This window comes from Podarcis erhardii (genome assembly GCF_964252035.2).
Source record: "Podarcis erhardii genome assembly, chromosome: 6".
NCBI lineage: Eukaryota > Metazoa > Chordata > Lepidosauria > Squamata > Lacertidae > Podarcis > Podarcis erhardii.
In genome coordinates, this window is record NC_138510.1 from 3,133,578 (window position 1) to 3,158,404 (window position 24,827).

Here is a 24,827-nt window from a genome sequence, read left to right on the forward strand (position 1 = left end):
CACCTACCAGCTGAAAGGTTGGCACAATTCTGAGCAGTGTCCAAGAGTTTCACATAAAGCTTTAGAAGAAACTGCTTCAATGGTCGTGGACCTCAAGAGCTACTTTTGCTGAATTATGTTTGGGAGAGAAAAAGCTTTCAAAGGAAAGACAAAGACATTGCAAGCTAGCGCCCATGGTTGCACTCGTCATTTCCTAGGCCTTAATGGGTTTCTCTTTCACGCTGGACCTCAGACAGGCAGATCAGCTGTATCAGGTTAATTCTGCCAGTTTGTCAGTTTTAGAGAAGAGCCCCTTGTCAGGAAAGAGGGGAGAGGAGTTAAGAATCACATTATAAACAAAGGGGTCTATCTGCTCCTGTTTCTCATTCCTCCCTTTTGTATCTTTAACCCAGGGGGTTCTCTAAGCTAGCCTGGAGAAACCTTTGAGGCACTGGCCTGCTTACCCGATTCTTACACGCAAAGCATCCCCATGGATATTCCCCCTCTGGTTCTCCCCTCTGGACGTTTCTCAACAGAAGCCCAATGCAATGGCAGAGCCCACAGATGCACACCGACGCAGTACCTTTGCCTAAACAATTCTTTGGATTCACAACCAGCACACCTCAGTATCTAGGCCGTAGAATCCTTTTCTTAAATAACAAAGCAGAGGGGATCAAAACAACAGAGCTGAACCGGATGGGGGTGGGAGCACTTTGATACCGCGAGAGCCAAAGAAAAGAGGCTTTTTGTCAAGAGCGGCCAAGCTCACCGTGAAAGAGGCGATGCAGGTTCCCTCTGGCCAATGCAACAGCCAGGGGCCATACAGCTCCGCTCCACGGAAGTCATACTTTGAAAACAGAAAAACCGGCCTCATTCCAGGAATGTACTGCCCAGAATCCAAAGCAATGGGGCTTGTTGGAACAGCTCTGGGCTGGTAGGATGGCCTGTCTGGGTTGTCCTTGCTCGCGTGGGTGAGAAACCATGGAGTCAGTGCAGCTGGAAATCACTGCTCAGAGAATGTTTGACATAAGGGCAACAAGGCAAAGGCCATACGCATTTGAGAGTATTCCTATAACCAAGCAAGTTCTCATACATACCTACATGCACACTCGCACCCACAGCAGGGTCTAGGGAGAGGAGGGCCGTTAAAACATTCAGAGAGGAAGCCGGTGGGGAGTGGGGAATATTCACAGTACAACAGTCAACAGCAACCCCAAAATAAAATATTAACAACTGAATTCTCAATATACATCAATCTTAAACATACAAACTGAACCGTAAAACGATACCCAGAGGGGGCACCTTCTTCAGCCTTTTGACCTGGCCCAATTCAGCAGCAACTTGCGCCCCAAACACTGCACAGGGCAGCTTTGGAACTGGGGCGAGGAGAAAGAAGAGACTCTGAAGAAGAAGCAGGACTGTTCTAGCACAAGCCTCGCCACTGGAACGGGCAGTGGTGCCTTCCCCTCGAACTCAAACCTTAAACCCCATTCCCATCTGACAGAAGATTCGTGGGGCTCAGAACACTTTGAAAGATCCTACCACTTTGGACAAGGTGAGAAGCGGCGACTCTGGTCTGAAACAAGCCTCTGCTCACAAAAGGAATGTTCTGCAGTGGCCAGGAGGGAGCTCGACCAAGGAACCGCTCCGGCTTCCACCCCTCTGCAGCGGAAAGCACAACCAGCCTCGAGAAGTCACAAAGGCTACGCGGACCGTGGAAGACAATGAAGGAACTGCCGCAGCATTCCCTCAAAGCAGAGGTGCCTGGTGGAGCGCACTGGGAGAAATCGGATGGCGAGCAGAGGAAGAGTGCTAAATGTGGAGCTGGCACCTGGCGCACAGCGCTGACTGTTGCACAGAGTGGACCTTGCCGGTCATGGCTTAAGTCTCTAGGAGCTCCGCCTAGGACAACTCTTGCCAATCCTTGTAAACAGGCAAAGGATTTGTTAAGTTTCTATTGCTTCTGTTCCAGAGGAGAGAGAGAGAGCAGGTTTTCAAAGCCCTCCTTCGGCTTGCATTTCTAGAAGGAAACACGTCTAAGTAGCTGTGGGGTGCATTTCGCTCTCGGCTCCTCCGTGGGTTGGAGGTACGTCCACCTGTACCCCTTCCTGCCCCCCCAAAACAAAAACCCTTCCAATGGTGCCAGTCTTTCGATGGAAAGAAAGGAAACGGATCTTCTGCCACAAGTGGTCGCTTCTCAGCCTCACTAGATTATTAAGCATCATCAAGTCCCAGAGTGCTGGTTCTGCTGAGATGGCTTTGGGCTCTATCCCAAGGGCAGGCAAACCAAGTGCAGCAAGAAGACTGTGAGAGGAAGAGGAGCAGGAGATGGCAAGGTGATAACCCCCCCCCCGGCTTCTTGTTGCACCTAACACTAATGTATTCTCATGCATTTCTGATTCCTAACTAAAGTCTCTTTCCCCTTGGAGACCAAATGCCAGAGGGACATGACGGAAGTCCACCTGGAACACGCCTGGCTGGACAAAAAACAATAGTTCAGCTGCAGAGGGGGCCATCGCTTCGTCTCGAAGGGAATCACTTTGGAGCCTGGCCACAGAGTCCCCTCCGAAGGTCCTTTGCTTGCCTCAGCTCTCAGAAGGCACAGCCACACCTTAGCAGGGAACTGGTTTTACTTGGGGACCAGCCCACGAGACTGAGGGTAGAGCTGAGACCCAGATGGACTGGATGAAGAGCCACCCGATTTCCTTCCCGTTTTAGGCCTGGAAAACAGAAGAATGTGTGACGAACGAAGAGTGGAGCTTCTCAAACTGGGATAAACAAAGGAAAGCCATTTCGTAGAGCTGAATGATGAATTATTGGCTTCTCGTGGGACAATCTGCTTTAGAATTGGCTTATTACTACCAAACCTTACCGACTACATTGCTTTGGGATGGCCAGGCTGTTCTGTTTAAGACAGTGGCTCCTCCCCAAAATGGGGCCACCTCCCTCTTGGTTCCATAAACTCACCCCCTGTGCCCCCCACCCTACAAAAAAGCAGCATTCAGAACAGAGGTTCTCACAATCCACTAAGGATGATAGCAGCACAATAAAGTTCAAAATAGTAACCATTTGCTGCACATTTATTCAAAATCAAATTAAAACCATTTAGTTCCATTAATTCAACAAAAGTGATGAGCTTGATATTGTCATACCAACTTATCAGAGCCTGATTGTAATTTACACCACCACCAACCCCTTCCACCCCTTGCCTCTTAGCGTCTCCCAAGTAATCCCACTGCTCCCCAGGGAGCAATACTGCTCACTTTGGGAACCACTGTTTTAAGAAAACAACCAGGTTTCCAGCTGACAGTCAAGCAGTTGTTGCAAATAGTTTTCCTTCTATGGCTGCTTCTAGAAAAGGGGGCAGGGCCATACCAAGCCTCTCCCATTTTCTCAAACATTTTAGAAAACCCTTCACCTCTACCAAATACTGCTTACTGTGCAGAAACCATCCCCTCAATTTAAGTGGCCCGGTGCTAACAAATTCAGCCTGAACTTGACTACCCAGGATATGGGCTTCCGGAATTGTGTGCATGTACAGTGGTGCCCCGCAAGACGAACGCCTCGCAAGACGGAAAACCCGCTAGACGAAAGGGTTTTCCGTTTTGGAGGCGCTTCGCAAAACGAATTTCCCTATGGGCTTGCTTCGCAAGACGAAAATGTCTTGCGAGTTCCTGCGGGGTTTTTCCCCTCTCCCCCCCCTTTTCCTAAGCCCTAAGCCGCTTATCAGCTGATCCGCTAAAAGCCGCTAAACCGCTAATAGCGCTAATCCGCTAAGCTGTCAATGGGCTTGCTTCGCAAGACGAAAAAACCGCTATACGAAGAGCCTCACGGAACGGATTAATTTCATCTTGCGAGGCACCACTGTATATCTGCTCTCCTTCCAATGACCAGATCTCACCTGGATTTTGACTTCTTGTTGGATGTACTCTCAAATGTGGAAGCGTCCACTTGTATCTCATCTTCTTCTTGCAAAGCAGCCTCAAGAGCTGCTTGTACTTTGGGGGCAATGGCTGGGCCCTCATAGTCCCGGGTCGTCCGGCTAGGCATATCCAGTTCCAGCAATACAATGTTTTCTGCCTGAGGGATCAGAACCAGGAGAGTTCAGACAGGCACCTAGGCCCAGAAGCCGTCAGACAACTTTATTGTTCAAATGTGCCCGGTTTTGCAGCAGAAATCGGGCAAAGGTTCCCCCCGTTGTAGGTAGCGAAAGAACAGTCACAGGAACTCAAGTGGATTATACTTCTAAAAGATTGCGGAGATATTTATTAGAAAGCTCAAGCTGTCCACAGCATCTTGACTTCAAAATGACCCCTCACTGTAAGTGGAATAGAAATCTCTTTGCTCCCGATAAAGACGACACACTGAAACGTGTTTGGCATCCTGCGTTTTCCAATAGCCGCCTTCATTTCAGCGATAATTTGACAGCTTGCCTCCTTTTTCTGGCTTTCTGGTCCCTCTGGCCCCGACCCATACTCTTCCTGCTCAGTAAGGCTGTATTACTTATTTATAGGAGGCCATCAGTATGCTGGGCATTTTGCAGAGAACAAGAGGCCAGATCCCTTTTGTTTTAAGTCCTCAGCCAAGCAGAGGGCTTTGCTTTAGGAAACATGTTTTGCTATGCAGAGAGTTGGACGGCGGGTATTGCAGGAAGCTGGGTCTGAGTGTCTCTATGTTAACTTGAGGTGGGGATTTCTTCCACAGCATCACAACATAGTAACAGTTAGCAGGGGGCTGAGTCGACCCACTGGTTGATAGCTTGGGCTATACTTTACCCATAAGGTAAAGGTAAAGGGACCCCTGACCATTAGGTCCAGTCGTGGCCGACTCTGGGGTTGCGGTGCTCATCTCGCTTTACTGGCCAAGGGAGGCGGCATACAGCTTCTGGGTCATGTGGCCAGCATAACTAAGCCACTTCTGGCGAACCAGAGCAGCGCACGGAAACACTGTTTACCTTCCCGCCAGAGTGGTACCTATTTATCTACTTGCACTTTTGACGTGCTTTCGAACTGCTAGGTTGGCAGGAGCAGGGACCGAGCAACGGGAGCTCACCCCGTCGCAGGGATTCAAACCGCCGACCTTCTGATCGGCAAGTCCTAGGCTCTGTGGTTTAACCCACAGCTCCACCTGCGTCCCTCTATACTTTACCCATGGGCTCCTCCAATTTTACTATTTAGATATGCTATGTAAACTGTTCTAAGAGAGGACAGGGAATTAATGTAACATCACTTAACTGCTGCCAGAATTAATATCTGTCAAAACTGTGGGGGAAATGAGAACACCATCCACAAGAGAATGGCTAACTAACATCTGGGACAAAGTATGCATGGTTAAGCTTGCATACATGGTGAGAACCAGAGAGAGTCGACAACAGTATTGAGAAATGGAGTCTTTTCACAATGTACTGGAGTAATAAGGTACACGATAATTTAAACCTATTTGTGTTACTTGGAATCTTCTGGTATTATTTTTTAATATTTGTTTTTGGAGCAGAAATGTGTTCCTGTATATTTAGTCTGAGATATCCCCTTCTAATTTTATTTTATTTTATTCGGCACCTGTTCTTATACTTTCTGATACATACATACATGTAAATAAGATAAGTAGTAATTTTTAAAGAGAGCCTGGCTCTCCTACTGGAGGACAACCAAATATTGCATATGTTAAAAATGTACAGACGAAAATGTTTCGTGTGGAAGGGAAATAATGGCTTCCACACCCCTGACATAGAGGCCTGTTGTGAATTGTCATGCTGCATCAGGAACCAAACAAACAGCATGACTAACAAAACAAGCACCTTAAAGACCAACTAAGTCAGTTCTTGGTATGAGCTTTCGTGTGCATGCACACTTCTTCAGATACACTGAAGAAGTGTGCATGCACACGAAAGCTCATACCAAGAACTGACTTAGTTGGTCTTTAAGGTGCTACTGGAAGGAATTTGTTTTGTTTTGACTATGGCAGACCAACACGGCTACCTATCTGTAGCATGACTAACAGGGAGTTTTCTTGATGAAAAGTAGCAATTGGTGCCTCAGCGAAGGCCTGCAACCCTGGGCACAATGCTGAGATGCACCTCTGGTTATGGGTGCAGACATGGCGTTCTTCCCGAAGACAAAAGCTGTGCCCCTGAGTGGCACAAGCAGCCACCTCCCAGTCCCTGGCCATTGCAACACTGTGCAGTGTTGAGAGCAAAAGGTGACTTATACTTCGAAGTGCTTCTTTTTGCATGGTGTAAACCTCCTGCCTAAACGTTTTAGCACCTCAGGTCTTTGAATTTGAATTTTATTATTACAGTCACAGACCAGCTCCGGGTCACCCACAACATCAGGAAAACCACAAAACACAACAGGAATACACCGAATTGCAATCGGGCACAACAGAGACAATTCAGATACAGTGGTGCCCTGCAAGACGAATGCCTCGCAAGACGGAAAACCCGCTAGACGAAAGGGTTTTCCGTTTTGGAGGTGCTTCGCAAAACGAATTTCCTATGGGCTTGCTTCGCAAGACGAAAATGTCTTGCAAGTTCCTGCGGGTTTTTTTTCCTTTCCCCCCTTTTTCTAAGCCGCTTATCTGCTTATCCGCTAAAAGCCGCTAAAAGCCGCTAAAAGCCGCTAATAGCGCTAATCCGCTAAGCCGTCAATGGGCTTGCTTCACAAGACGAAAATGTCTTGCGAGTTCCTGCGGTTTTTTTTTCCTTTCCCCCCCTTTTTCTAAGCCGCTTATCTGCTTATCCGCTAAAAGCCGCTAAAAGCCGCTAATAGCGCTAAGCCGTCAATGGGCTTGCTTCGCAAGACGAAAAAACCGCTAGACGAAGAGACTCGCGGAACGGATTATTTTCGTCTTGCAAGGCACCACTGTATAGCGGCAGTTAAAAAATCTATCAAATGTACCAGCCAATTTAGGGGGGGTGGGTATTTTCTTTCTCCATGTTTCCTGCTAAGGAGTGAATGTAGAAGTTGAATAAAGTAGGTGCAAGGATGCAGCCTTGTTTAACACCATGGGAGGTTTGGATTTCCTTGGATAAATGGCCCTGTCGGTCACACCTAACCCAGACCCAAGTGTTTTCGTATAAACTGCAGATAAGACACAGTAGACGTCTGTCTATGCTTGAGGCGCTTAGTTTTCCCCAAAGCCTATCTCGTGATAGTAAATCGAAGGCAGATTTAAAATCTATGAATGCTGTGTAGAGGGATCCTCCTTTTCTTGAGGTATATTTTTCCACAAGATGTTGGAGTATTAGGCCTTGACCGGTTTGCCCTGAAACCAGCTTATGCTTCTGTAAGGACGTGTTCTTGCTCCATCCAATCCTCCAGTTTATCACATAGGTGGGCAGCATATAGTTTACTGATAATGCTTAGGAGACTAATTGGCTTGTAATTAGCAGGGTCCGATCTCAGGTCTTTTGTATTTGGGGAGATGGCGAGCTTCTCCCACGAGGAACCCTCCACACCATCATGATTTTATGCAGATCTGAGCATGAGCTTACCCTGTACCGGGCTTCTGGGCGAACCATCATGGACATCTTAGCATGCTGGCTCAGCGGCCTCTTGTATCCCACAGCTGACACCGGCCTCTTCATCATCTGTTGATTCCTGGCGAGGGAAAAGGACATCAAGCCCACTGCAGGAGCCAGCCCCCTTCCCTCCACAAGCGGCCCAACTTCGGACCCACTGAGTCTCTCCAACCAGCCTGCAATTGCTGCATCAGGAAAATCTTGGAAGGGACCCCGAGGGTCATCCAGTCCAACCCCCTGAAATGCAGGAATCTCAGCTAAAGCATCCGTGGCAGATGGCCACCCAGCCTTCAAGGAAGGAGAGTTCTAGCTGCTACTGTGCCACTCCTGGCTGCCAGGCTACATGACGGCAGCTGTTTGACAAGCCCAAGGCCAGCACCATCAGAAAACTTTCAGGCCAGTCTTGGTCGCTAAGAGCTGCCACGAGAACAAGGGAAACGGGGATGATCCGGGGAGAAGAGGAGGGCCTATCCCACAATTTAACTGGGAACTGCAGCAGTAGGTTTTGAATTCTGGTGCTGGAGGGGACTCTTGAGAGTCCCACGGACTGCAAGAAGATCAAACCCCTCCATTCTGAAGGAAATTGGTCCTGAGTGCTCACTGGAAGGACAGATCGTGAAGCTGATGCTCCAATACTTTGGCCACCTCATAAGATAATACTCCCTGGAGAAGACCCTGATGCTGGGAAAGATGGAGGGCACAAGGAGAAGGGGACAACAGAGGACGAGATGGTGGGACAGTGTTCTTGAAGCGACCAGCATGAGTTTGACCAAACTGGGGGAGGCAGTGGAAGACAGGAGTGCCTGGCGTGCTCTGGTCCAGGGGGTCGCGAAGAGTCGGACACGACTAAACGACTAAACAACAACAATCAGGAGTAGGAACAGACAGATGTGTGGGTGCTGCCACTGGTTTGAAACCTGCCATAGCCAGAGTTCTCTCTGAGACCACACCTGAGCCGCATTTGTTTGAAAAAACGACAATGCAAGTGCTTCCGTCAGGAGGGCTTGCCTCTCTTTCATTCAAATGCACACTTTAAATATCAGAACAACTTTTCCCACAAGGATTATTATGGGAAGGGCCTAATCTGCTCAGCTGTAGAGCACCTGGTTTTTAACGTTTGATGTTTCGTTTTGTTTTGATAAATTCTGTAAGTCACCCAGAATGGCTGGGGAAACCCAGCCAGACAGGTGGGATATAAATAAAAATTACAACAGTCGTACCTTGGATCCCGAACGCCTTGCGACTCAAACGTTTTGGCTCCCAAACGCCACAAACCCGGAAGTGAGTGTTCCGGTTTGTGAACGTTCTTTGGAACCCGAACATCCAAGACGGCTTCCGATTGAGTGCAGGAAGCTCCTGCAGCCAATGGGAAGCTGTGCCTTGGTTGTCGAATGTTTTTGGAAGTCGGACTTCCGGAACAGATACTGTTTGAAAACCAAAGTATGACTGTATTATTATTAGTAGTAGTAGTAGTATTAGTAGTAGTAGTATTAGCTCCCAGTACGTTTCCAGGCACAATTCAAAGTGTTGGTGCTGACCTTTAAAGCACTAAACGGCTTTGGTCCAGTATACCTGAAGGAGCGTCTCCACCTCCATCATTCTGCCCGGACACTGAGGTCCAGCGCCGAGGGCCTTCTGGTGGTTCCCTCACTACGAGAAGCCAAGTTACAGGGAACCAGGCAGAGGGCCTTCTTGGTAGTGGCACCCACCCTGTGGAACACCCTCCCACCAGATGTCAAAGAGAAAAATAACTACCAAATTTTTAGAAGACATCTGAATGCAGCCCTGTTTAGGGAAGCTTTTAATGTTTAATAGGTTTTAATGTTTAGTGTTTTGTTAGAAGCCGCCCAGAGTGGCTGGGGAAACCCAGCCAGATGGACGGGGTATAAATAATATATTATTATTATTATTATTATTATTATTATTATTATTATTATTATTACCTGCCTGGCATGCAGAAGGTTCCAGGCTCAGTCCCTGGCAACATCTCCAGTTGGGTTTGGGAATGCCCCTGCAAGGTTGCGGCCAGCCAGTGTAGACAGTAGTGAGACAGATGGACCAATGGTCCAGCTTGATATACGTGTCCTATGTTCCTCAATGCTATTTAGCTACTGCAAGTAATCCTCCACCACAAACGCAACTAGTCTGTTTCAAATACAACTATTCTGCCCTTATTACATGAATGCTTCTCCCCATGTAAAAAGAGGAGGAATCCAAGCGCACCTATGTTTTCGCTGGCAGTTCTGTTTGTGCAAGCACGGGCATGTCCTCCAGCTGGACATGAACACACAAACCGGTATTGCCGCGTGTCTCCCTCAACCTGGCAACGGCAGAGCTGTCCCCTAGCCATCTACCCTACTTGCTTTTCCTATGAGGTGTACCCTGTGCAAAAGACGGGAGGGAAGATTTTGCTTTCCTTGTCGGTCAGCAGATCTAAATTTGCTAAGGGAGGCTTTATATAGCAAAGCTGTGTTAGCAGTTTCCCGACGCGGATCCTGGAGACACTTTAGACTTGAAAGGAACAGGCCCAGGAAGAGATCTCTCGATTAATATTTTCTTTGTTCATTACAAACACCATGCCGGAAGAGCTTTGTGTAGAAATTTGGAAATCTCCAGGGTGGGATATGCTGCCAGATGCGACTTCATTCTTCACTCCCCACAAGCTACACTTCTCAGCCTCCTCCTTTCCATCTGTCCTCAGCTGTCATACCTTGGGCCCTGCCTTGATTTTATCTTGCAGCATGTGGGTAAACATCCCAGCTGGGAGGATGAACATCAATGTGAAATGCAAAGCCGTTACTGTACTGCACACGGCATTTTGCCGCCTTAAGAGGCAGCACTGGGCAATCCAATGGTTTCCTTCTCCTGACCCTTTGCAAGTTGCACTGGCAGAGGACGCTGGCGATACAGAAATTCATGAAGGATAAGAGAGACTTTCAGAGGCAAAATGCCTCTCAAAACTAGTTGCTGAGGATCAAGGTCCTTGTATTAATTTTCAACTTAGGTCCAGGGTGCCTCAGGAATCACCTGAGCCCTTCTTTCCCTGCTCACTCACTGAGATCTGCCAGAGTGTCGTTGGTCATCCTACAAGTCCTTTGGAACTCACTGCCACTAGAGATTCAGCAGACGCCTTCTGTGCTAACTTTTAAATGCCTGCTGCAAACATTGCTGTTCTGTTGCCTTATGTAGGCAAAAATATGACCTTCCACAATGGTTAATTGATGTCTGCTTTTTAACTTTTTATGTTTTTTATGTTTTTTATTTCTGTAAACTGCTTTGACACAGGAGCACACAAATATTTGTCTAAATAGAAAAATACATTAGCAAGCTCTGAGCTAAATTCCTGCTTTTAGGCAGCTGGGGTTGCATCTGCAGAGCTCAAGTAGCGGTATTTACATCACAGCATCTCTCATATAATATCTAAGGCTGCAGCGACCACCTTGCAGGATCAGAACCAGAGCTGCTGCCAGCCAAAGTCCTGCCTCAATCAACCTGAGCTGCAGAATGGTGGCATAGTGATTGTTGGGGCTGGAAAAGAAGTAGGGGAGCAGAAAGTCCGCTGCCCTTGGGTGAGCCACAAACTGAGAAAAATGGAGCTAAGCTTGGTTTTCAAGTCCAGAGCTGCAGGGAACGGGCCGGATGAACTGAAAATCTAAAGAGAAAATGGAGGGTGTGTCCCCCTTTCCCCAAACCCTACAGCCCAGCTCAAGGGGGCTGCCAACTCACTCCAAGCGGGTGATGGGGTGCAGTTTCCACTGGTCCTCCTCCTCATCGAAGAACGACCGGTTCATGATCTTGTTTTTCTCTTCCAAGGGAATAAAGTTCTCAATAATCAGGTGCCTGCAGAGATCAACAAAGGGAATGTTGCAAGCACGCTCCAAGCAGCCTCAGTAAAAGTGAAATATTCGCTTTTCATTCCTGGCCAGCAGACAGCTTGCTCTGCAAGCCATTCCCAAGCCCTCGAGAAAAACGCACAGCTGGCTGAAAAACCTACTTGAGCTTCAGCTCCCGTGTGAGCTCATTCTGGGTTTGCTCCAGCTCCTGGCGTTCTTTGATGTGCTCCTCCTGAAGGTCGTGGATTTCAGCCTTCACAGCTTGCAGCTTGGAAAAGAGCTGAAAGAGAGAGCCAGAGTCATGGGCTACAACACAAAACGCCAAGCCTACCACCTCTGCCTCATGAGCGAGCGGCCGAGTTCTTGCACAGCTCCCAGTCACTTCAAAATGGTTTGTGCCTCTTGGTGGATTGTGCCCACAATGGTATACCATAAGCTCAGGTTTTGGTTAAAAATAAAGGGCAGAGGCTGCTCAGTTCAGCTGCCTTCTTTAGATGATGATGATGATGATAATAATAATAATTTTTTATTTATACCCCACCCTTCCCGGTTCAAAAACCGGGCTCAGGGTGGCTAACAACAAATTTAAAACACTTAATTATAAAAGCAGCATAAAATACAGTATAAAAACATGAATAACAATAAAAATCAAAAATCAGTTAGATCATCCCCAGGGCTAGCTGGCTGAATTGGTCCTACTTGGGCCAGTGAGGAGGCCAGGGGAGAATTAGCTGTGGGGTCTCAGAGCGGGTGATCTTCATAAAAGCAGAGGGGGAGGGAAGAGAAGGGAAATAAAAGATCAGGCTGAATTCAAATTAAAGGCTAGGCAGAATAGCTCTGTCTTACAGGCCCAACAGAAGGAGGTTAAATCCTGCAGGGCCCTGGTCTCATGGGACAGAGCATTCCACCAGGTCGGAGCCATCACTGAGAAGGCCCTGGCCCTGGTGGAGGATAGTCTGACTTCCTTAGGGCCCAGGACCTCTAAACGATGGTTATTCATGGACCTTAAGGTCCTCTGCGGGGCAGACCAGGAGATAAGGGTTTTTCCTTAGGAATTAGGCATGCAGAAATATTAAGTGAAAAACGAATCTCTGAAACTGGGGGTGGGGAAGATTTTTCAGCCCAAGTGGGCGTCTTCCCTTCAGGGCAAGCTTGCGAGGGCCACGTACCAGTGGAGGGCAGGGCCAGAGGTAAAGTAGGTGGGGCAACAAATGCAAATGTCACCTTTGTACAGTAGGCTAGTTTCTGCAAGCGCTCAAACAACCCTCTCTGCCCTCCATTCAGACAAGCAGCAGGTAATATCAGAGGACACATTTCAGTTTGGCTAAAACACTCAAGGATCCAAGCAGGGTCAGCGAAGGGCGTGGTCTAGGGACAGTCCCAAGGGCTTGGTAACGAAGTCTGGAGGGCCACAGTTGGATTTCAGGCCTGAAGTTCCCCAGCCCTGTCTGAAACCAACCTAGCAAAATATTAATTCTATTGCAGAATAAAAAAAAACCAAAGGTAGTACATGACTACATAGCATCACAACCGATTACATATAATAGTTATGGCTCATAGAACTAGTTAGAACCTGTAAAATTACAACAGCTTACCAGGTCATGCAAGTGGAGAATTTTCCAGCCAAAAACTCTGAATTTTAACATGCATCTGTCAAAAAGCTTTGCATCTCCCCCAAGGCCAAAGGGAACCACTGGGCCTTATTCTTCATGAGGAGTTGCAAGCTGTGCCTGGTTTGGGTGGGGGGAAATTCAGGGGGTTTGATCCACTCTGACTCCTTTGAGACAATTAACTATTGCCTACCCTAAAAGCGCAGAGAAAACTATCACATCTTAGTGCCTTGAAGATGGGAAGCCCAATTCTGGACTTGGCCCCATCCATGCTTATTTCCAGAGCTCACATACAGTACCTGTACATACCTGCCAGCCCACCTCCAGGGAGGCCACTCACCTTTTTCAGTTTTTTAGTCTTGATATCCACTTCCTGCTGCAGGGAGCTGTAGGTCTCCTTCAGCTCCAAGGTCTCCTCGTCCCGACTCTCCATCTGCTGTTGGATTTCTCGCTCTCGTCGTTTCTGCGGGAGACAACAAAGATGACTTTTTTTTTTTGCCTGGAGTTCAGCGCTGTCAGGGTACATGCCATTCATTTGCAGGGGGGTGAGAGAATTTACACAAGGCGTTACCAATCAATGCTGTGTATTTTTGAAGGATTTTATGTTGAAAGTTCACTTTGTTCCAAATAATTTTAAGGGGAAATATTGTGAGGCTCAAGAAGCCCGAACTTCGTCTGGAATTGCTGAAAGGCTTAGTGATGACCTCGGAACAGACTTTCAGACTGACCCCAAACCATGTTTACCATGTACCACTAGATTCAATGGGCTCATTTCCAAGTACCTGTGCACTGGACTGCAGCCACAGAGTGGAATTCAATGTGGCAGTAAGAGGTGGATCTGTGAGCAGAATGAGGTCCACTTGCATAATAGGATTTCCCTTCTCTCCTCCTCCTAAACCTGTTTTGGGTTTTCCACCAAACACCAGAGCAGATTCAGGGGACACATCGGGCAGAGGGGCGTCCTGTTGCATAGGAAGACTTTGTTCTGCTTGTGTATCAACTGAGTCAAATCCCACCCCTATGTTCTAAGTCAGGGGTAGGCAACCTAAGACCTGGGGGCCGTATCCGGCCCAATCGCCTTCTCAATCCAGCCTGCGGACGGTCCAGGAATCAGCGTGTTTTTACATGAGTAGAATGTGTCCTTTTATTTAAAATGCATCTTTGGGTTATTTGTGGGGCCTGCCTGGTGTTTTTACATGAGTAGAATGTGTGCTTTTATTTAAAAAAGCATCTTTGGGTTATTTGTGGGGCATAGGAATTCGTTCATATTATTTTCCAAAATATAGTCCGGTCCCCCCACATGGTCTGAGGGATGGTGGACCGCCCCACGGCTGAAGAAGGTTGCTGACCCCTGTTCTAAGTTCTCACACCTTAAAGGAAAGAGCAAAAGTCTTGGATTTCAAAAGATGGGCTTCCTTTCTGCAAAGTGTTAATTGGCCAGAGGGGTTTTAAAGGATGGAAAAGGGGAAGAGCCAACAAAGAACGTAAGCAAAGTTCAGTAAAACAGCTTTTCTCATGCAGCTTCTTGAAGATCTTGCAGTGTTTGCATTTTACTAGCTTTCAGCTGTTCTCAAAGTTTTCAAGCAATTAAGTTCATGAACCTCATGTATTAAAAAAGGAAAACAGTAAGAGCAAAAGCCGCTGAGAACATCCCTGGTACACTCATCATTGAAACTGAAAGGACTTTCAAACAGCAGCATTAGCCGTGCTAAACAGAACTTCCATATACAGACCAAGTACTATTCTGATCCAAACTGGTATATAAATCTAATAAATAAATAAATGATCCAGCAAGGCTCTTATTAAATTCGCATTGCTGCGGACTGGATTCCAAAGATGCTTGCCCAGGAAATGTTCCCAGTGGGTTCTGCCCAAATGTTATAGACATCCTTGATCCTCGGTGGAATGGAAAAACGTGCTAGGAGCTTCCCAGGGCCACAACACAGGGCAGTGGAGAATGTTCAGCCCTCCAACTTTCATCAGCCCCAGCAAGAAGGGCCAGTGGGAAGGAATGATGGGAGTTGTAGTCCTGCCACAGGCTCTCTCCCCCCCCCCCCCGTTCTGCACACTCTGGGACCCCTGCAACCCATCTCAACGCATGCACTTCTCCCTCTCCCTCTCACCTGCTCAGCAATCTCCTGCCGCTTCTGCTCCAGGATTTTTTGCTGCTCGTTTGTGTGGTCCACAATATTTTTCCCTCCAACAAGGAGCTTGCTTTCCATTGCCTGAAAAGCAGAACAGGAGGGGTGGAGGGTTCCAATAACCGGTCAGCATCTTGCAGAGCCTCACAATTGCTACTTTCTTTAAAATAAAATAAAATGGGTAGAGATCTCACACAGTTGTCTCATAAACCGTGCCTCCTTAGACCAAAGTTTGGCTTTTGGTTCCTGCTGCCCAGAAGCAGCTGTTCGGCCTCACAGCATCTCTCAAAAAACTCCAGCAGAGGAGAACTGCCCCAAGCCTGGAGATACCAGGGAGTGAGCCTAGAATCTTAAGATGTGCTTTCCCCATACATTTCAAGGCAGCTGATACCCTCAATCCATTATAATGACTCTATACTTTGGGTGAAGATGGAGGACATCCCCTATGCCAGGCATAGCCAAACATGGCCCTCCAGCTGTTTTGGGACTACAATTCCCATCATCCCTGACCACTGGTCCTGTTAGCTAGGGATGATGGGAGTTGTAGTCCCAAAACAGCTGGCGGGCCAAATCTGGCCATGCCTGCCTTATGCAAATCAGAAGACAAGTTGGCCTTTTCTAGTACACTCATAAATTTGGGGTTCTCCTCTCTGAGTGACTTATTACGGTCCTTTCACACCAACAGATCACTGAGAAATTAAGAAGGGTCAGACTCGATTATATCAACATCATCATATTTATTTATATCCCGCCTTTTCCCCTGACAGTGACTCAAGGTGGCTTTCTAGCTGTTTGGTGGGATTTCATGACATATACGAATAATCGTTCCCATCTGAACCTGCCAAATATGACTTTGCATGGCACTATTCATGTCATCTACATAGGTCTCGGTGTATAAAAACCTGCTGTCTCTTTGGGTCTTCATTTGAATCACATAGCAACTGCTTGTGACCCATGTCCCTGCCTCTTTTTTTCTTATTCTTTTCACACGTTCCTCACATCTCAATGGAAGATTTGGTCATTGGCTTGCTTTGCTTTGCATTATCATTGTTTTCAGGTCTCGGTTGATTGTTACATGTTCATTAAGATTACCGTATTTTTTGAACCTTAACACTCACTCTTTTCCTCCTAGAAAGTAAGGGGAAATGTCTGTGGGTGGCGGGGGGGATCTGCTGCAGTCGTGAGCATAGGATCCATGGTTCCTCTTCCTTCCCTCCTCCGTGGTTACAAAGCATGGATCCACATGGATCCTCAGGATTTTTGCATTGGGCTACTCCAAACTCACTGTCAGATCACATGTCTGTGGCCACAGCATGAACCACAAAAATCATATATCCACTATTTCGTTTAGAATATTTTTTTTCTTGTTTTCCTCCTCTAAAAACTACGTGCGTGTTATGGTCTGGTGCGTGTTATAGAGCGAAAAATACGGTAGTAAAAATGCAAATAAATAATGACAGGAAATGAATTGGGTTGAGAATACCTGCTCAAGTCCCACTCCTTTTTTCCCCCATCAAGCATTTCTTTTACTAATCACAGTTAGAAGAAAACACTTATTTTTGACCGGCCTTCAGATCTTGTGAAAACTTACCAAGATGGGAAGCTGTTTCACCTTTGGCTCATTAAGGTGAGGTGGCCATCCCCGACTCTACGAGCAGCTGACAGAGGAAGGATGAAGATGGTTCATTGGCAGCTGTGGGCAACACTTGATTAAATGTGCACAAGCTCTTCACATGCATGCCACCCCTTCACTCTTCTCTTCATGAAAGCAAGGAAACAAGCCAAGAAGTCACAATAAACTATAGCTTTCTATTACATGTGAACTGGACTAGGAAGCTATGGGCAACAGCTTCTGAACAGGCCAGGATAAGATAGGATAAATCAAACAACTGCAAGGTTGTTTGTTTGTTTTTTTACAGTGTTTTATAAATTTTATGAAATAAAATAAAATAAAGCTGGCCTGCCAATGCCTGGAAGCCACTGTCCATCGCTCCCCGCTTAGCACACAACAGAAAACTATGGCTAGCTGCAAGGTCTTGGGCTTGCTTCCCTGCTTGCACAAAGAGGCAGTCTGTGAGTGCACAGATCTCATGCATCCGTCCTTGCCTCTGAAGCCAGAATTTGATGGTCCAAACCAGGTCTTAAATCACCTACACCTCTCCAACTGCTGGCTGCAGTTCTCTAGCTGTGAATAATTCGGAAAGGAAAACCTTTGAATTCAGAATGTCAGAACTGCTTTGAACGTCAGAGAAGCGTTTCAGGAACAATTCCCATCCCTATGTTTCTGTTTCTAGTCTTCAACACTGAACCTCCCCCAGAGAGGTTCCTCCCAGGCCACTTTTCTGAATCTACAGAGCTCAGCAAAGAGCCTCCTACCTTGATTTTGGCGCCCAGCCTTTCAGCTGCCTCCTTCTCTCGCTTCAGGTCTTCCATCTTCTTCTCCTTCTCCTTCAGCAGCCTCATCTTGTCCTCGGCCACCAAACTGTGGTCCTCTAGGATAGCCCTCTTCTCGATCTCCAGCTTCTCCTGCTGCTCTTTCCAGTAGTCACCTTTGTTACCGCCTCCTTCCTCCTCCCCTTCTTCACCATCTTCCTCCTCGTCCTCATCCTCCCCGCCGGCGCTGAAGCTTCCGTCTCTCCTCCTGTCTTTCTTCTTCCTCTTGACAACGGACCGCTTTTCTAGCTGCGCCTTGAGCCTCGCGATCTCCTCCTGGAATTCCCGCAGCAGCGCATCCTTGGGGTCTTCGTTCACTCTGGGCTTGTTCTTGATGTTCTTGGCCCGGTTGGCGTACCGCAGCGTCGTCAGGGTCTCGTCGACATTGTACGAGGCGGGGCCAATGTTGGCCACCATCACCGTCTTGGCATTGCCCCCTAACGAATCTTGGAGCAGCCTGGTGAGCTTGGAATCCCGATAGGGAATGTGAGTGCTTTTGCCGTCCACCAGGGCAGATATGACGTTGCCCAAGGCAGAGAGAGAGAGGTTGATCTTTGTTGCTTCTTTCAACCTCTCCCCCTGGGCTCCGGTCTTAGACTGGCGCTCGCTGCCGGCAAGGTCAACCAGGTTGAGCTTCCCGACGCGTATGTGGTTCTCCCCATCGAGCCCCACTTCGCTGCACTCGATGGTGATCACAAAGATGGCGTGCGAACGGGAGCTGTGCTCGTTCATGTTGGTGGCCCCAACCGAGCGGTTCTGGTTCCCCACGTTCATGACGTGCTCTATTTCCTTGACGCTCTTTGTGACGAAGGATGACAAGTCCTTCACGTACACTCCCGTGTCTGGCCGCTCCTTCAGCTCCAGCCTCTTGGACTGATCCTTTGACAACAAGTCCCGGATTTCCTCCTGATAGATCTCTAGGTAAGAAGCCCTCACCAGGTACTGCTGGTTTTGAGAGCGGGAGATGTGTGTGAAGATGTGGTCGAAGGAATTGGGGATGACGCCCCTTTTCTCGGGGTCGCCACGCACACCTTCCATCGTGTACGTCTTCCCCGTGCCGGTTTGCCCATAGGCAAAGATGGTCCCGTTGAACCCCTGCAGGACCGAGTCCACCAGGGGCCGGAAGGTCTCATCGTAGAGTTCAAACTGCTTGGAATTCCAGTCGTAAACGGCATCAAAGGTGAAAGTCTTTGGCAGCTCGTGAGAAGTCCCCTTGGGGTTCTTCACTGACACCTGCCCCAACTTGACGTCCACCTGGACCACTTGCTCGTAAGAGGCGACTTTCTCTTTGCTGTTCATCGGCCGGCATCGCACCACCACTCTGACTGACTCTGAGCACTTTAACTTCGACATGACAACAAGCTGGCGCTAGGGCAAACTCAGCAGACGGCAGGACCAGCAAGGCCAGGGGTTTCTCCAAACCTGGAAAGAATCAAAGGCAAGAATTGAGCACAGAGGTAAGGCACAAAAGCAGTGAGTACAAACCAGCCCCCCACTCCACCCCCGGTCTGGCTTTTAACACTAGAGATGAAAGTTGAAACCCAAGCCCAAACATCCATTCCCAGAGTGGACAGGCCAAGCCACCATCTCAAAATCTCAATTTCCCAACTGTAATAGAAAAAGAAGCAAAAACATCCCTCTCGGAGTTACTGTGAGGCAGAACAACAAGAAGAAATAACAATGTAAAATGTTTTTTCCCTTTCTAAATGACAGGAAATAAGTGCTTCCTATTCCCATTTGATCAGTATTAGTGCTGAAGCAAATGACTTTTAACTCAAGTTTCGTTAAAAATGAGAAATATCACTTTGGATGATGATAATAACAGAAATAACAGTAGTTATAATAACAGAAATAACAGTAGTAGTAGTAGTAGTAGTAGTAATAATGATAATATATTAAATTTGTATACCACCCTTCATCCGTAGATCACAGGGCAGTTCACATCATAAAAATACAAAATCAAAACACATGATATGTAATAAAACAAACAACAAACAAACCTTCCCACAAACACATTTAAAAGGCCATAGAATGTTTATCAGCCAAAAGCCTGGTTACAGAGCAACGTTTTCGCCTGGCATCTAAAGATAAGTAATGGAGAAGCCAGGCGAGCCCTCCTGGGGAGAGCATTCCACAGACAGGGAGCCACTGAAGAAAAGGCCTGGTCTCATGTTGCCACCCTCCAGACCTCTCGCGGAGGGGGCACACGAAGAAGGGCCTTGGAGGATTATCTGCAGTGGTTCCTACAGCTTCAAAGATTCAAAATCTTAAGTCTGAATAGCCTGTGCGGCCAGAGGTTCAGAGAGGTCTAGCCATTCTGAAATTCTCAACTTTCATCCTTTCAAGAAAAATGTGCAAAAGGGCGGAGCTAGCTCTTTTATTTCCCTTCCCTTCCCTCCCCCTCCCCTTGTATGAAGATCACCCGCTCTGAGACCCCACAGCTAATTCTCCCCTGGCCTCCCTCCTCGCTGGCCCAAGTAGGGCCAATTCAGCCAGCTAGCCCTGGGGATTGATTTTTGATTTTTATTGTTATTCATGTTTTTATACTGTATTTTATGCTGCTTTCATAATTAAGTATTTTAAAGTGTTTCAAATTTGTTGTTAGCCGCCCTGAGCCTGGTTTTTGAACCAGGAAGGGCAGGGTATAAATAAATTATTATTAAAAACAAAACAAATTCCTTCCAGTAGCACCTTAAAGACCAACTAAGTCAGTTCTTGGTATGAGCTTTCGTGTGCATGCACACTTCTTCAGATATCTGAAGAAGTGTGCATGCACACGAAAGCTCATACCAAGAACTGACTTAGTTGGTCTTTAAGGTGCTACTGGAAGGAATTTGTTTTGTTTTGACTATGGCAGACCAACACGGCTACCTATCTGTAACTTAAATTATTATTATTATTATTATTATTATTATTATTATTATTATTATTATTTTCAGCCAGTCTCTTGTATGTTCAGGGACGTTGTCCACACGCTGCCGGACTCCTTTTGCTCCCCTTTCCTTCCCTCACGGGCCCAGATTTTGTCACAACCCTGTTGCCCTCCAACCATGTTCTACAATGCACGCCTCTCCTTTCCACCTCGGCAGCAGCTGACCTCACCAACCAACTCAAAGCGCTGTAATAGTGCAAGCTGAGTTATATGGTAATGATCTGCTCAATTAAAAAAACAACCCAACACCACCATTATTCAAAACTGGGATTTCTTGCCAGGGATTGGCCCAAGGAGAAGCTTTTCCTGATAAGAAAGTAGAACGCAGGAAGTGGCCGTAGACTGATGAGTCAGGCCGGTGGACCACCCAGCTTAATATTGTCTACACTGAATAGCCGCAGTTCTCCAGGCTTCCAGACATGGTCCTCTCCCAGTCCTCCCTGGAGATACCAAGGACTGAACCCAGGATCTTCTACTACTGAGCTACAGTCCTACACTGTATAACTCTGTACACCGTGGACTCTCCTTCCTTGGAGGTTTTTAAGCAGAGGTTGGATGGCCATCTGTCATGGATGGTTTAGCTGAGATTCCTGCCTTGCAGCGGGGTTGGACTCTACGATCCTAAGATTTCCCAGATGCAGCAATTGCACATGCTATCCAGGAACTCTCAAATTTTAGATCCTAGAAAACGGCCCTAAAGCTTTTGCTTTCTTCCTACTTAAAATGCTTCCAAGTCACCTTAGTTAGCCTTAATTAAAAACGTAATAAAACTCTCAGAGGGGCTCATCATTGCTAGGAAACCACACGTTCAGGCCAGAATGATAACGTTCCAGAAAATGCATGGCTGGCACTGAAAGCAGCGACTTCTTGCCTCCTTCTCACCCTCTTGCCCCCACAATGTATGATTGCTAGAAAATGCACGACACGACATCCTCGCACTTCCCTCTTCCACTTCCTTGGGGTCTAGGATCTAGGGATCTTAGTGGGCCCACAAGCTGAACATGAGTCCACAGTGTGACGCAGCAGCAAAAAAGGCTAATGCTATTCTAGGCTGCAGGGACGCGGGTGGCACTGTGGGTTAAACTACTGAACCTAGGACTTGATGATCAGAAGGTCGGCGGTTCGAATCCCCGCGATGGGGTGAGCTCCCGTTGCTCAGTCCCATAGTACAGTTCTATTCTGCCTCAGTCTGACTACATGTGGCACTTTTTTCAGTGCAAAGCTTAACCCTGGAGAATCTCATTGAGACTGGAGCAGGTACTGACACTTTTCCCCCACTACTGAGCAATGTCAGAGAACTGCCATACAGCAGACTATGAGAGGTTTCCAGACAGACCCGGCATCATTTCCTGGAAATCACATACTGCCTGTATGGCTGCAGTAACGGAGTAATTTTGACTAATCTGATTTTGCTTCCACCTCTGTGCTTGGAAAATCACTGCAAACCAAGGCTGAGAACTGGCTCTGGCGAGAGGGCCAGATCCTTAGCTCTTCCACCCCTAGCAGGCCAAGTAGGACAGGTCAGTGGAGCAGCCCAGCTGTCAATCACCTAATGTCACATTGATGACAGGTGACCTTTTTTGCCCACAGGGGTCTTCAGAAGCCTCTTTTAAAGTGCTGCAGAAAATAGCATTTTGAAAGGGGCTTCTGAAGATCTGACCAGTTGTCAGGTCTTCAAAAGCCTCTTTCAATGTGCTTTGTACCAATCAACTAGCAGGCAGGGCCTGCAATCCCCATGGATCTTACCTGTCACACAACAGACGTCATATATGACTTCACATGCAGGGCAGCTGGCCATGGCTTTGCCAAAAGGGCTTTGTGGGATGAATGCAGAGGCCTGGCAGGCCTAATTAGTCCAGGGTGGAGGCTGGAGATCCCCACCCCTGCTATAACCAAACCAGTGGAAGAGCCAAGAAGCCAAAGGAAATAAATGTTCAAGCAGCCTTTATTCTTATAAATAAGCTGGTGAAATGCGGTCTTGACTATGCTACCACTCAGTGGATTTGTAACTGGCTGACTGACCGAACCCAAAGGGTGCTCATCAATGGTTCCTCTTCATCCTGGAGAAGAGTGACTAGTGGGGTGCCACAGGGTTCTGTCTTGAGCCCGGTCTTATTCAACATCTTTATTAACGACTTGGATGATGGACTCAAGGGCATCCTGATCAAATTTGCAGATGACACCAAACTGGGAGGGGTGGCTAACACCCCAGAGGACAGGATCACACTTCAAAACAACCTTGACAGATTAGAGAACTGGGCCAAAACAAACAAGATGAATTTTAACAGGGAGAAATGTAAAGTATTGCACTTGGGCAAAAAAAATGAGAGGCACAAATACAAGATGGGGGACACCTGGCTTGAGAGCAGTACATGTGAAAAGGATCTAGGAGTCTTGGTTGACCACAAACTTGACATGAGCCAACAGTGTGACGCGGCAGCTAAAAAAGCCAATGCAATTCTGGGCTGCATCAATAGGAGTATAGCATCTAGATCAAGGGAAGTAATAGTGCCACTGTATTCTGCTCTGGTCAGACCTCACCTGGAGTACTGTGTCCAGTTCTGGGCACCACAGTTCAAGAAGGACACTGACAAACTGGAACGTGTCCAGAGGAGGGCAACCAAAATGGTCAAAGGCCTGGAAACGATGCCTTATGAGGAACGGCTAAGGGGGCTGGGCATGTTTAGCCTGGAGAAGAGGAGGTTAAGGGGTGATATGATAGCCATGTTCAAATATATAAAAGGATGTCACACAGAGGAGGGAGAAAGGTTGTTTTCTGCTGCTCCAGAGAAGCGGACACGGAGCAATGGATCCAAACTACAAGAAAGAGGATTCCACCTAAACATTAGGAAGAACTTCCTGACAGTAAGAGCTGTTTGACAGTGGAATTTGCTGCCAAGGAGTGTGGTGGAGTCTCCTTCTTTGGAGGTCTTTAAGCAGAGGCTTGACAACCATATGTCAGGAGTGCTCTGATGGTGTTTCCTGCTTGGCAGGGGGTTGGACTCCATGGCCCTTGTGGTCTCTTCCAACTCTATGATTCTATGATTCTAGCCCTGCCAGGGACAGAGCGTGACAAGCAGCCACAATCTAAGAGCATCAAATAAACAAGTTGGGTCAGGCTGCCTGCAGCTTCAACAGGAAAGCGATTCCTGTCCGTCGAGCCTTCAAGCACAACATGCCATGGCCTGAATGCAGGCCTAATTTTGTATTGACATGACCTGAACAGTTTTTATTTTAGTGCTGTCGGCTGTAGAGCAGCCCATTCAACTTGGTGCAGGATACAAGATTCAGAACGCTGCAACTGCGCCATGCCAGAGATTAGGACACCACTGAGACCTGGTGCATCTTCCATAACCCATATTGCAACCTCCCCCCAAAAAACAACAACTATTTGTGCTCTGCGGATGTTTTGGACTACAACTCCCATCAGCCCCAAGCAGCACAACTGATGTGACATAGTCCAAATCATGCAGAAGGTCTACTTTCTGGAAAGCGGTAACGCAGGTTCTCTATTTGCACGCCGAAGGAACACACAAGCATCAGAAAGTTAGGATGAGAGCTGAACTGAATGATCCGCTGGGCCCTGTTTCAGTTTAAGGCACGTACTGAAGTATACTCAGCACAGATGAATTGCCTCGTCGTATTAACTGTATGGCTGGCTAAGGAGAGATAATGAGGGTGGATTTTCTTCCTCCTTTCAATTAACAATTTATACAAAGTGGGTGAAGTCAAGGGGAGAGGCTGCTGCTTGGTGGCAGAGCGCATGATTTGCATGCTGAATGCTCCCGTTTCTGCCACAAGGAGATCCCGTGAAAGGACCTTTGGCAGGAGGGCTGAGAGACCTCACTGTTAAGCCCTGGGGAGGCGCTGCCAGCCACAGCAAAGGCTATTGAACTAGATGGGGGAGAGGTTTGTCTGAGTTTTAAGGCAGCTCCTTACCTTCCACGAAGTTGGGATTTCAAGCCTGATTTTGACATTGTGAGGACAAAGGGGTGGTATTCATCCTGGAGCATGGAATGAGGTTCTTTGAAACTAGCACGGATGGTAGCTGAAGAATTTGGGGGTCGAGGAGACGTTCTGGGAACCACACGATGGGAGGAAACACATGGTTCCCAGCAGTGTGCCCTTGTTTATTTTGCCAAAAGCAGAATACACCACATGTGACAGCAAATGTCCGTCAAGCAGGTTCTGCCATGCGGTACTGTGCCTTAATTGCTTGCACCCAAATACATCAATTATTTGTAACCAAACATTTAATGAGGCGACTCACTCCATCCCTGCTGAATGCCCGGCCCAACATCCTATTTTAGACAAGCCTTTAGGATACGGCGCTCTCCGGAAAGAGCCCTCTCACTCTTCTGAAATCCAAAAGCAATCTGG

The 24,827-nt window shown here is 47.5% G+C and overlaps 1 protein-coding gene across 1 annotated transcript in view; it reads right to left on the minus strand.

Annotated features, from left to right (window-relative positions):
* Positions 1 to 196: 196 nt before the first annotated feature.
* The window catches only part of KIF3B (kinesin family member 3B), a 28,947-nt gene continuing 4,316 nt past the window's right edge, over positions 197 to 24,827 (minus strand). Inside the window, exons 2-9 of the mRNA XM_081867667.1 lie at positions 17,459 to 18,937; positions 15,065 to 15,166; positions 13,282 to 13,404; positions 11,493 to 11,611; positions 11,225 to 11,338; positions 7,472 to 7,577; positions 3,881 to 4,059; positions 197 to 2,699 (exon numbers count right to left, since the gene is read on the minus strand). Coding sequence (XP_081723793.1) covers positions 2,609 to 2,699; positions 3,881 to 4,059; positions 7,472 to 7,577; positions 11,225 to 11,338; positions 11,493 to 11,611; positions 13,282 to 13,404; positions 15,065 to 15,166; positions 17,459 to 18,868 — 2,244 coding nt within the window. The 5' untranslated portion in view covers positions 18,869 to 18,937 and the 3' untranslated portion in view covers positions 197 to 2,608. The remainder of the gene's footprint in view (positions 2,700 to 3,880; positions 4,060 to 7,471; positions 7,578 to 11,224; positions 11,339 to 11,492; positions 11,612 to 13,281; positions 13,405 to 15,064; positions 15,167 to 17,458; positions 18,938 to 24,827) is intronic.